Genomic DNA, 13,447 nt, shown 5'->3' with positions numbered 1-13,447 from the left:
TATATAAATTACAAACGATGATCAAAGCGGAGTTTATGTGTTTATGATCAATGTTAAAAACCAAAGTGCAAAGAACATAAAAACATGGAGGTGTACAAAGTTTATTTTAAATTTAGAAATTAAAATCTGTTTTGAAAATATTACAATATACTCTTCTTTTATGTCTTTTACCTCGTACAAGAAACTAGATAGGGAGAAAAGCATGAAAACATAGTAAATAATCATTTGTTCAATCAATAGAGAACTAGAGATCTTTAATTATGACAACCATATTCTTTCATGACAAGTGAAGCAACGATATACACAATGAAATGCAAGATATGGTAAAAAAATTTATAGAAGAAAGAAAATAATCTTTCTCTAGGTTTATTTCTATCATTCTCCTTGAGTAGAAATGTCAGGAAATGTAATCATAATTCATCATGCAACTATTAAATCTAAACATAAGGCGACGAAAGAATACAACGTGAAATTCACACTAGACGTATACATTAACGTTTTGTTTTCTAGTAATTTGTTTCTACTTGAATTATTTAAATTGCTTTCAACGTATTAAAGTTTATGAACTTATGTCGTTGTCTAAAACAAGTCAAAAATAAATCAAACATAGCAGATTGCAAGTGTATAGCTTTGAATTTATAGTAGATTTTTTTTTTTTTTTTTTTTTTTTTGACACAAAATAGGAAGATATATATATTCCAAAATTTATAGTGGAATATAGCTTAACATTTCATATTAAAAATTCAAAAAAAAAATCAATATTAGTAAAGGGATGCGTTGTTGTTGTATTAAAGGGCTAAACATTTTGCTGGACTTCACATGCTGTCGATCCTATTGGGCCAGAAGCCCATATTTTTGGTAGACCGCTTATATTATTGGGCCGAAGTACAACATCCATTGGCCCAATATGTTTTGCCATTCGTTGATTGCCGAGGCCCATCATACATGATCAATTACTGATTCAAGAATTTAGTGTTGCTAAACCTTTTTTAGCTCAAAACTACACATAAAAATAATATTTGAAAAAAATAGTATACATTTCTAAATTTTCTGTCTTAAACTAATAGTTACATTACCCTAAACATATGTAGACTAAGAATATTTTTTCATGACAATTAGGGATAACTCAAGTGGTTAGACATTCCCTCCCGATTTCAGTGGATTCTGGGATTGTGGATCTCTCACACAAAAAAAAAAAAAAAAAAAAAAAATGAAAATTTTTTCTCACGGTTGAAACCTCGTGACTAAGAAGAATATGACACAATTGTACATGTTCACCTGGACAACTATTCTATTACTAGCCCTAATACTAGTGATTTGTGTAATGTAAATTTCTTTTGCCAAAACTTGCAAAATATAGATTATAATTATCAAATGAAGGGAGTATATAGTAGGAGGTCTAATTGAGCAGATGGACCTTTGCTTGGTCAGTTGCAACGAGCTATGTGAAGAGGTTTAATCAACTCATGGCCAAGAAACTCTGCAAGTTATAAGGAGCAACGACGTTGGGTCCTCCCAACCAAAATTCACTCGCGAATTGCTCGTTAGCTCTATCGGTAGTATGCCCTGCATCGAACCATAAATAGTCGGCTGGATTGCTACAAATTGAGAAGCTATGCCCTTCCTTCTGGCAAGTGAAGCCACCGTTGAAGGGTCCACTTCCACAACATGCTGTTTCACTTTCCTTGAATCCTATCATTCATAAATTAGGTGATGAATTATAAAAGTAGATTCTAAAACATACATACATATATTATAGTTACATATACAGAGTACTATTTTTAATTTAGGACGTGTGATAAAAGGGAAATTGAAATATAGACGTACCAAATCTATTGCCATTTAAGACACGGATGTGTAAGGAGGTGTGAAAGTCGTATATTGTGTATTTGAACCCTGGTAACCGGTATTGCAATCGATTAGCTAGTGTCGCGAATTCAGCGTTGTACATCCTGGCTAGCTCTAGTGGCTCCTCGAGACAACTTCCATCGTAGTGTAGCATAGACTTCATTGATGGCATGCACCCAATAGGTCCTACATTTTGGAACGCAAACTTCCTTCCTCCTTGGCTGTAGATTGTCTATATAATTGAGGATATACATAGACAACATCATTAGTTGAATAGTTTGAATGATTAATCCGAGGTTTGTAAGACTTTGAGTATAGGTTATGTTTGACAGAACCATGTACGTTAAAATTTCTTGACATATAATCAATTAAATATGAAGCTAACTCTTTAAATCACAACAAACTAAAGTAGAAATTACATTTAAAAGTAGAAATTGGATTTAAGAAATCTTACGTAAATGTGATTGGTAAGGTTACCAAGTATCTGGTTCACGTAGTCTCTCTTCAAAAAAGGGGAGAGAGGGAATCCTTCCCTATTCGTCTCGAAAAGGCTAAATAAGTCATTTCCTCCAATGTTAAACAAGTAAACTGCTTTGGATATTATCTTATTAGCCTCAAATTCTCCAACTTGTAGTTTCAATCGATGAAACATCTGGTTGAAATAGTACATTTGCCTTGCCAAATTTATCTGGAACAAAAACGTATGAACAAAATGATTTAAATCAAATTTTGATACTCAATAATGTAAAATGGTACCTTATGTTGAGATTATTGAAATGTACTATGAAGTATATAGTAACTACAGAAGTACTAGATGAATTTAATTTATTTTTTCGGATATCCCAAATCATAATCACTAGGCCAAAACTTCAATAAACAAACCTATTTAAATGTATTTTAATCCTAAATTGAATTTGAGTAGCCTTTATTAAAACTTATCTTAAAAATGAAAACGAGCACTTTTTAAGGCCATAAGTTAGAAATTCTTTTAGAAGAAATGTAATTGAGAGTGAAGGATAACTCAATTAGTAAGAGCTTCTCCCAGTTCCAATCTTGGGATCGATTCTCCATATATTTTCATTTTCTATATAAATTATTAAATGCGCACTGCCTAAAAATTTAAAAATGACACAAAACGTAAATTTAGCAAATAATAATAAGAAAAATTAAAAAAAGTAATACCGTTCCTGGACGAGTTTCAACCAGCACACAAGCGCTTGCAGATGCAAAATTAATTCCTTGGGTAAAGTCCTCAAGCCCTGGTTGCAAATATGGCCGCAAAAATGGCAAACCCACATATTGAGCTGCCATAACATGTGCACATACACGTATTGATCAATGAAAATCACTCGAATCACAGAGCTTATTTAACTTTAGATAACAATATATGTTAGGGAGGTGATTGCTTAATTAAAACAAAACATAGTGAACAAATTTTAAAGGTAGCAATATATATACATACCTAAGAAATCTGGGATTACACGACCATCACTATACCTCCCAGCAGGTCTCTTGAAGTAAGTATCACCATAAGGCCAAAACTCGGCACCGGCCCCCTCGACACCGTTGTACAAGGTCATACCGCCATCGTAGAGCGAATCGCCGAACACGAATAAGGGAGTCTTGGCTTGGGCATTGGAGGTGGTAAAGAGTAGAGTTGCATATAGCGCCAATGTTAGCAATATGGTCCTTGTTCTTCTTCCCATGAAAAAAAGTCAATGTGTTTAATTTTGTGCATCAAGAATAGACCAGCTTTATTTGTTATATTTTTTTTGGTTAAATTTTGGAGTGTAAAATTGGGTGAAATAATGTATGATACAGAGTTTGATTAAATGGAAGCACGTTAGTGATTAATTATTAGGACGTGGTATGCATTCTACCGTACTATGTGCGCTCCATTTTTAATTCATGAAACACCATATCTTATGATTTATGCTTAATGATTAGAGACTGTATCATGTTTAATGGTAGATTATGGGGACTAATCCTATCCTTATTAGGTTGAAATTAATGGCCTATTTGCAGTAAAACGAGTAGTCTTATTAGTATTGAACTATTGAGTATTTAAATCGTTTATTAATATCAACTAGTCTTCTGGCCCGTGCAATGCACGGCTTGTTCATAGAAAATTAAATTGAGAGACCAGTGAGAAAATACCAATAAATAATTATGAGTGTAATATGTAAATAAAAACATAATTAAATAAATAAAAATTTTGAGACTTTAATTTAAAATGAGACTTAATAGAAAGAAGATGGAGAGACTAAAATCAAAGAGAGTAATTAAAAAGGTTGAATTAAAGAGGGGAGATGAAGATGAAGTGTTTAATGAAAGAGTTAAGAAAAATTGTATAATAAAAAATAAAAAATGTAAAACGACATGTGGCATGTTGAGTTGAAGAAGAAGATAGGGAAGTGTAATAAAATGATGACACATGTTTTTTTTGGTTTGCCTTTTTAAATACTAAGTATAGATTTGTTATAATGTATGTATTATAAAAAAACATAATAATTACTCCATAAGAAATATTTATACGGTAAAATTGAAAATATACAACTTGTGAATTGAAAATTTGAAACAGTCCATGTTCCATTTACTACATTATATCTAGCTGATTATCAATTTACCGTGTTTATTGGCTAAACAATAGGAAGTACATTTTAAATATTTTCCCCCTTATACATATGAAATTATGAATAGCTCAATGGTTGACATCAATTTAATTTATAGGTATTATGGAGTATAATACATCATTACCTCATGTCAATATGTCATCAATAGGTTAGACGGAAGAAGTCAAGTACATGGGAGTTAAAAAAAAAGGAAGAAATATCCACATTTTATAGTTTTTACTTTTAAATATTAAAAAAAAAAAAAGGAAAAAAACCTATCATCATATCATGGCAACTAAGAAAGCAAAATGCTTAAATAAATGCATAAAAAATAAAAATGTCATATGGGCTGATAGTCTGGTACCCATCATCATCCATGTGACAAGATAATCAAGGTTTATTAATTGATCTGATCTGATTCGTTCAACCAAATCTAATATTCTATATTCTCCTCATATTAATATTACAAATTTATAATTGGTTTCCAAAAAAAAAAATTATTACAAATTTATAAGTATAGTATATTAAAGGGAGGGGTTGGGGGTGGGGGGGGGGGAATCATTAAAACTTTGCTGTTGCTGCTGATCTTTTTGGGCCTGAAGGCCTACTTGTTGAGTGTTGCGAGAGAACTCGTATCATTGGGCCAGAACAATAGCTATAGGCCCAAAATTTTGTTGCTCAAACTGATCAGCCCCAGTTTAAATTCAAGAATTAAGGTTTTGTGTTAAGCCATCAAACCCATTGTATCAATTAGTCAATGAATTACAAGTATATAGTATTGCAAGATATATTAATGCTAAAATTCTTGTAGTAACTCAAAACTAAAGATAAAAAGAATCTTTGTTGAATAAATAATTGGATTCCATTTGGAAATACTAGTCATATTGTCTTCCTAAGACCTTCATGACAAAAAAAATGACACAATTTTACATGCCCTTTACAATTGTTGGACTATTTTCATACTTTTCCTAAGCACTCAATCTACAAACGGTATAATGATAACATTTACCAAGTAATACAAACAGCAAATGTGACAACTTTTTCCGCACATGCTACAAGTAGTATATATCTCACTACTATTATCGAATGACACCTTGTTTCATCGATTGCTACCAGCAATGTGTGAAGCTTTAATTCAACTCATGGCCAATAAACTCTTCAGGTTGTAAGGAGCTACAACGTCGAGTCCTCCCGACCACATTTCATATGCAAATTGCTGGTTGGCTTTCTCGGTAGGATGACCGGCATCAAACCACAAATAATCGGGTGGATTACTACAAGCTGAGAAGCTGTGCTCCGTCTTTTGGCAAGTGAAGTCACCGTTGTACATTCCACTTCCACAGCATGCTGTTATACTTTCCTTAAATCCTATCATACATTATTGACATGAAAAATGTAAGTCATATAGTCACGCATACTATTTTAGATTGTCTTCTTTTGTTGTTATAAGGGTGTCAAAACATAAACGTACCATAACTATAAGCATTGAGGACACGGAGGTCTACAGCGGTGTAGAAGTCGTATATTGAGTATTTGAACCCTGGTAATCGTTTTTGCAATTTGTTAGCCAGTTTAGCAAATGCAGCGTTATGCATCCTAGCTAGCTCGTCTAGATCAGCTAAACAGCTCTTTTCGGGTCGTAGCATACAAAGGGTCTTCATTGAGGGGAAGTGCCCTAGAGGACCAATGTTAGGAAATGCAAATTTCCGTGCTCCTTTGTTGTAAAGTGTCTAAAAAAATCAAAGCATAAACATAAACAAAGTTATTTGTTAGTTATATTGAAGTTATTTTGTTTGAAATAAGTCGAACTTAGCAAAGCTTTTTATTAGAAGAAAGAAGGATTAGGAGTTCTTACATAAATGTGGGTGGTGAGTTCACTGAGTATCAGATTAACGTAAGCTTTCTTGGACTGAGGATTGAGAGGAAGCTGTGGAAGGTTAGTCTTATTCGGCTCGAAAATGCTAAAGTAGTCATTTCCTCCGATGTCAATCAAGTAGACTGCCTTAGATAACAGCTTGTTGCCCTCTGATTCTCCAACTTGTTGTTTCAATTTTCGCACCATTTGAACAAAGTAGTACATTTGCAAAGCCAAATTTATCTGGCAGGCAAAAAAAGAAGTAAAAAAATGTGAGACAATCTATGAACAAAATAATCAAGTTAAATTATAATTGACCAAAGAAAATGTATCTTCATGTTGAGATTATTGCAATGCATTTTGTAAAGTAGATTATAATCAGTTATGTATTCCACACTTGGTGCTAGCATAGTAGCATGAAGTGTATCGGCTAAATCCTCTGAAAGTAACTCATGATGTTCACATAACACGCGTGTGTTCATTTAACGAGCAACTTATTCTATTACCAATTGGTTTTGAGATGAAAGTGGTTAAACTGTCCTGTTTCTTAAGGATGCCCAAATGTATACAAGTACTTGTATTTCCACTTTTTACCAAGTACTGGTATGTAACTATGTACTACTACTCCCTCGTTCTCATATTATAAGGTTCACTAAATATTGAGACCAAACATCTAGTGTTGATTGCTCTTGATAACATTGTTGATCTAAATAATCCACTCTTAATGTAAGTACCGAAAACAGCTTCATATCCCAAAACTTGTCTTACAGCATTTGGCCATTGATTTTATCATCAACAATTCATGTTGGGTGCCACATATCATAGCTGTTCATGGTCACCAACTGTTTGATCAAATGTCTATCAAAACCACATTCAAGGCAAGTGCCTCCTTCCTTCCTTAAGTCCCTAAACATCCAGATTAAAATATTAAAGCCATGTGATCGACATCAATCCCATCCACTCGGCCTCTTTCATTCATCAAGGATCCTGCTCTTTTTGAAGACTCCGATGATGTTCTGCATCTTTTGCCAATAAATTTGCCAACTCCGAGGCACTTTGTGTGTTTTCATTTGTCCTAGGTTTCCAGAGCAAAAACAAGATAGCAAAAATTCAGCCTCATACGAACCCATCACATACATTAAAGCCGCAACAACAACACCCATTCATTGATTGAATCCATTTACACATACTGAAACTAGAGCAAAAAGAATAGCTATGAGCAAACTCAGCCTCATTTGAATCCCTTGAACTTACTAAAGCTGTACAAAAAACTCAAAATACTCCAAAATTTTCGCATTGATCTTTTCCAAACTACGCCAATACTCCAAATTTTTCCCTAACTGCCTGTTTACAGAACTTGATCGAAAATTCACTTCTGATCGAATACCCAGAAACTCCGATCCAAGGTTATTTTTGCAAAGATCTAGTAAGTCTCATCCACTGATCTCAATTCCTCGCCGATTGCATCAAACTAAGAGATCAACTCCAATCATCCCAATTGATCAATCGCCCACTTTTTCTCTCTTCCAAAAACCAATTCAATTCTGATTTACTACACCTAATCTTTAACCCTAACTCTTCATAATTCTATAAACATGTGTTCACAATAATCCCAATCATAATTTCGCTTAATAACCATGGCGCCGCCATAGAAAATGAAACGGAGGGAGTACCAATTTATATTTCCATACTCATTTTCAAAAAAATAAGATCAATTTTTTCTTTAAAAAAAAAAAAAATACCTTTCCAGGACGAGTTTCAACCAACACACAAGCACTAGCAGCAGCAAAACTGGTTCCTTTGGTATAATCATCAAACCCTGGTTGCAAATACGGCTGCAGATGCGGCCACCCCGCATATTCAGCTGCCAAAACAAGTACCATAAACATATGATTCATGGACTAATCAAACAACATTTATACAACAACTCATTTTAAAAATTTATTTTGTTGATTCGAAATAAGTACCTAAGAAATCCGGGATGACACGCCCATCACAATACCTCCCAGCAGGCTTCTTAGAGTAAGTCCGACCATAAGGCCAGAATTCAGCACCATCTCCCGCAACACCGGTGTACAAAGTCATACCGGCATCGAATAGCGAATCGCCGAACACGTATAAGAGATTCTTGTCATTCTTGTTCTTGGCATTGCAAGTAGTAAGGGATACAATGAGTAGTGTTGCATATAGTGTAGGCAAAATGTTACTACTTCTTGCTGTTGTTGTTGTTGCTGCTGCCATGAAGAATAATGTCAAGTTTGCGCATAAAAACCAACTTGTATTGTTATATTTGTTGAAAATGGTTGGTAAAGGTGTAATAGAATTGGCTATTGAGAACACGTTTATGCTTTGTTAGAGACGTGGGAATGTGGATTGGTGTGCGACAACTGCATTACAAGAGGTAAAGTGGTGCAACTTGTGCGATGGCGCAGGGCCCCCAACATAATTAAAGTTATTAGCGAGTCTTTTAATACATAATTTGGCTTAATTAATTCAAGTGGGGAATACATGTGTGAGTACTTGAGGATGTCAGGTAATTGAATCTGGTTAGCTGTCTTTTTTAACAAATTAAATATTTTTGCTCCTTGCTAGTCTTGCTATGGTCTTGCACCACAATGTTGTCGGGTTTACTTTGCTTGTTTGAGGTCGAGTCTAATTTTTTTTTACTAGTACTAATAAATAAAATGATATAAGTTTTTTTTTTTTTCATGGTTATGGACTTGTCTGGTAATATTGACTGATTCACTTGACTTGTTTAATGAGTTCACATCCTTTGATTTGAGTGTTTAACTAATTTGCTTACTAATAATGCTACATTATTTCATAGTGTTTCATTTTGCACAAGAAAGTGATTAAACGTCGGTTACTAAAGAAGACAAATATGTTGATTAGTTAAGGATGTAGTGAATAATTAACTCATATAATGGACAGTTAGTTAAGGATGGAGGAAATAAATAGCTTATATAATACAAGATTAGTTAAGGATGAAGTACATAATTTATTTATATTAGGTGCAAATCAAATAATCTACACCCATCATATTCATGGCTATATTTTATACTCTTTATTCCAAAAAAATGCTCTAGTTTGATATATCTCGTTTAACAAACCAAATTTTAAATACTATACTAAATAAAATTCTGTAATATATTTTATTATAAAAAAAAAAGTATCGCATATCATATGTGATAGAGTATAAAACATATTCCTGGGTAAGCTGATGGTTGAGGCCCAGGAATATGTTTTATACTCTATCAATATGAAGCCTTAATAAATTGTCATGATGCGTAATTTTAAGATATATTTTCAACTAATGAAATTCTTTTTCTTCCTGTAAAAAAAACGACTAATATTTTTTATTAACACATAATACTTCATATTAAATAGAATATAATAACTAGAGTTTAACATTTTAGAAACAATAAAAAAATAACAAACAAAAAAACATCTATAACTATCATAAGTAAGTGAATCATTAGCTTGTATGTAGTACCACTTAGGTTGTCGGATAAAATCACATGCTTGATTCAATCTTTGATATTACGAAACAAATACTTAGTAGCTTATATTCCCTCCTTAAAATAATAAATATTAAGATTAATTAATTGATCAAAGTGCTAGAATACTGTAGAACAACAACCAATTTCATAATGATCGTCATCATCCATGTGCAAAATAATAAGTTAATAAGATTTGATTAAGTATTTTTTGGACAGTCTTTTCACAAATCCGATCATGTGTAGACGAATACATTTCGCTGGCAAAAAATACGAAGAATGAGTCAAAGGTATTGCCAAAATATGTAAATGATTATGTTTTACGGATTAATTAGTTTATTAATTTTGTTTTTGGTACAGATTTTGTCTTTTACAATTTTATTTTATTTTTTTCTTTTGGGAAACTTCTTCTCTATTGTATCACTTTTGACTTTCTACTTTAATGCAATTTGTGATTTATGAGTATGAGAAAAGTATTCAATTGTACGATCTAGTTTGCACGCATATTAGTAAGAGGATGTCAATTTTTATTTCCGGTGAGAAAGTTTCTTAAGGATAAGAAAGGGACATACACTACATATCCAAATTGAATCGAGGCGAAACCCGTTTAGATATATATGTATATTGTACAATGGATTGTTGTTTTATGAATTATGATGTGCATGTTATGGGTGTAGTAATAAAGGATATTACAGTCATTTCTCTAAGAGTATCAAAGCCGTTATTTTACAGCAATGATTAGCTAGATATTTGTGTCTTTTTGTGCTGTCATGTAATTGCTAGGAAGGTTCCTTATAGCTGTTATTTAGTTTTCAGTGTAAGGAAATCCTCCCCTTTTGTTTTTGCTGTACATAAGCACATTGTGCTGCTCTTCTGCTAATTAATGAGAAATGACCGAACATTCCCTCTGCTGATATTCTGCTCTTGTATTCTCTCTGTCCTCTTGCACAATCGGTCATATTTTACTCTTTATGGTATCAGAGCCAGGTTGTGCAAAATCGGGACTAAGAACTGCAGACTTGGAATAGCATTCTCATTTGAATCCTCTGTATCTCTGCTGAAATTTTTCATTTCCTCTTTCTCTTCTCTTCTTTTCCACTCTTTTCTATAACCTGTTATGGCAGCTGATACAAATAGTCCTCTCTATCTGCATCCAAATGATGGGTCATACACAATAAGTGTTGGTAAACTCACTGGAGCAGCAGACTACAAATCTTGGAGAAGATCTATGGAGATAGCACTCACAGCAAAGAAGAAGATTGGGTTTGTTCTGGGAACTGTTATGAGATCTACTTATGCTCAAGACTCTGTGAAAGCAGATCAGTGGGATACCTGTAACTCAATGGTAATCACCTGGATCCATGCTTGCTTGTCTGACACTATTAAAAAATCTGTCTTGTATGTTAATAGTGCTAGAGAAACTTGGGTGCAGCTTGAAAAACGTTTTTCTATGTCAAATGAGTCTAGGAAGTATAAGTTGAATAGAGATCTCTATAAGTTAAGGCAAAACAACAATCCTATAAATGTCTATTATACCAGTATGACTAGTTTGTGGGAAGAAATAGACTCAATGAATGCTTTGCCTGCTGTAACTGAAACTTCTGCTGAGATTAGAAATTTGTTGAACACAATATCAAAATATCAAGAAGAAAATAGGCTTTTTCAGTTTTTGAATGGCTTGGATGATATTTTTAGTGCTATGAGAACACAGCTTCTCATGTTGACACCTCTACCAACTGTTGAATCAGCATGCTCTATGCTGCAACAAGAGGAGAGCCAAAGAGAGGTGCTGAACTTGTCTGGTTCAGAACACACTTTGTCAGCCATGTACAGTCGTGGTGGGGCTGTAGTGCACACCAATTCTGAAAACACTAGAGTCAATCAGATGAATAATGGTGAAAGAGTGATTGAATGCAGTGAGTGTGGTGGAAAAGGCCATTCTCAGTATAAGTGTTGGACTGTTGTTGGGTATCCAAAATGGCATCACAAACACAAGAGTGGTAATATGAAGCCTGGATCCAGATTTCAGGATCAGAAATGGAATAACAGGGCTGCACCAAAGATTGCTGCTACAGTTCAAACCTCAAACAGCAACACAGGAACTGTAACTCTCACCCAGCAATAGTTTGAGCAGCTTCTTAAGGCTCTGCCAGGAGGTAGTGGGTCTAAAGACAGTGAAACTAATGAAGAATTAGATAATAGCTTCTCTGGTATGGTGTCTTGTAATGCTGCTGTGTCTTCCACAGATGAGTGGATAATAGACTTAGGAGCCTCAGATCATATGACAGCAAACTTGAACATGGCAATTGATCTAAGAATGTGCAAAGAATGTCTTAAGATCAACTTGCCTACAGGTGATACAGCAAGAGTAACTCACCTGGGAACAATTGAGCTTCCCAATTCTTTGTTTCTGAAAAATGTTCTGATTGTGCCAAATTTTAAACACAATCTTCTGTCAGTTCAGAAGTTGCTGAAGGATTCTCAATGTGAAGTGACATTTCATAAGTCACACTCAATCAGGGATATGATCACAAAGAAAATTAAAGGAGTAGGGAAGGCTAGAAATGGTCTCTATTACCTTGTTGAAAGTGATATGAATCTGATGTCAGGTGATTCTGAGTTAGAGAAACACTCACATCACACAAGTCTGTCTGCAACATTTGAGACAAAATTGATTGGTACCATTTTCTATATGGCACCATAGACTAGGGCATGCTTCCCTGGGAAAGCTCAAGCATATTGAGTGTGTGAAAAAGACAATCAACGATAATACTCAAGTTTGTGTAACTTGTCCCATGGCTAAGTTTACAAAATTGCCATATGAATTGAGTGAATCACATGCTTCTGTTCCCTTTGAACTAATTCACATGGACATCTGGGGTCATACAGAGTGTGCACCAGAGGAAAATATAGATATTTTCTCACCATTGTGGATGATTACTCTAGAACCACATGATATGGATTTATTTGCTGCAACAAAAATCTGAGTCTTTGTCTAAGCTTGAGATTTTTCAGAATTATGTCCAAAATCATTTTAACTGCAAAATCAAGTTTCTGAGATCTGATAATGCTCTTGAGTTTCATGATCAACACTGTCAGGCTTTCTTTGACAAGTTAGGAATTGTTCACCAAACCTCTTGTGTTGATAGACCACAGCAAAATGCTAGAGTGGAGAGAAAACACAGACACATTCTTGAAATTGCTAGGGCCTTGAGGTTTCAAGCTGGGTTATCCTTGGAATATTGGGGAGACTGTGCTATGACAGTTGTTCATCTTATAAACAGGCTTCCTTCTTCTGTCTTAAACAACAAAACTCCATATGAGATGTTGTTCAAAAAGTGTCCTAACTATTCACATCTCAGAGTAATTGGTTGCTTGGCATTTGCAGCAAATCCAAGCATTGTAGCAGACAAGTTTAAACCTAGAGGGGTAGCTTGTTTGTTCCTGGGATATCCTGCTACACAGAAATGATATAGATTGATGGAACTGGAAACAAAGAAAATATTTGTTTCCAGGGATGTGAAATTTGAGGAAACAATCTTTCCTTTCCATAAAGATTCTCTTGACAAATATATGAAGCCTGTCCCTGGTGTTCTAAATCAGACTGAAAAATTCAGAAATTTGTTTGTTGATGA

At 34.1% G+C, this 13,447-nt stretch overlaps 3 protein-coding genes across 3 annotated transcripts; 1 reads left to right on the top strand and 2 right to left on the bottom strand.

Moving 5' to 3' along the window:
* Window positions 1–1,088: 1,088 nt before the first annotated feature.
* Window positions 1,089–3,661, bottom strand: LOC145618400 (GDSL esterase/lipase 4-like). The gene is made up of 5 exons (XM_081673175.1): window positions 3,311–3,661; window positions 3,031–3,152; window positions 2,303–2,536; window positions 1,828–2,080; window positions 1,089–1,692 (listed from the first exon to the last, which is right to left on the bottom strand). Exons 1-5 carry the CDS (start codon window positions 3,552–3,554, stop codon window positions 1,460–1,462), a joined length of 1,086 nt encoding a protein of 361 aa, XP_081529301.1. The 5' UTR covers window positions 3,555–3,661; the 3' UTR covers window positions 1,089–1,459.
* A 1,621-nt stretch (window positions 3,662–5,282) lies between these two features.
* On the bottom strand, window positions 5,283–8,656 carry LOC145618390 (GDSL lipase-like). The gene is made up of 5 exons (XM_081673166.1): window positions 8,283–8,656; window positions 8,058–8,179; window positions 6,316–6,558; window positions 5,932–6,190; window positions 5,283–5,828 (listed from the first exon to the last, which is right to left on the bottom strand). Exons 1-5 carry the CDS (start codon window positions 8,554–8,556, stop codon window positions 5,596–5,598), a joined length of 1,131 nt encoding a protein of 376 aa, XP_081529292.1. The 5' UTR covers window positions 8,557–8,656; the 3' UTR covers window positions 5,283–5,595.
* Window positions 8,657–10,929: 2,273 nt separating this feature from the next.
* On the top strand, window positions 10,930–11,937 carry LOC145625464 (uncharacterized). Its single transcript, XM_081678501.1, has one exon. The coding sequence runs from the start codon at window positions 10,930–10,932 to the stop codon at window positions 11,935–11,937; it is 1,008 nt and encodes a 335-aa protein (XP_081534627.1).
* The last annotated feature ends 1,510 nt before the right edge of the window (window positions 11,938–13,447 follow it).

This window comes from Chenopodium album, chromosome 3, assembly GCF_948465745.1.
Source record: "Chenopodium album chromosome 3, dcCheAlbu1.1, whole genome shotgun sequence".
In the NCBI taxonomy this organism is placed as follows: domain Eukaryota; kingdom Viridiplantae; phylum Streptophyta; class Magnoliopsida; order Caryophyllales; family Amaranthaceae; genus Chenopodium; species Chenopodium album.
Note: the sequence above shows the minus strand (reverse complement) of the source record. Positions and strands in the feature narration are given on the sequence as shown.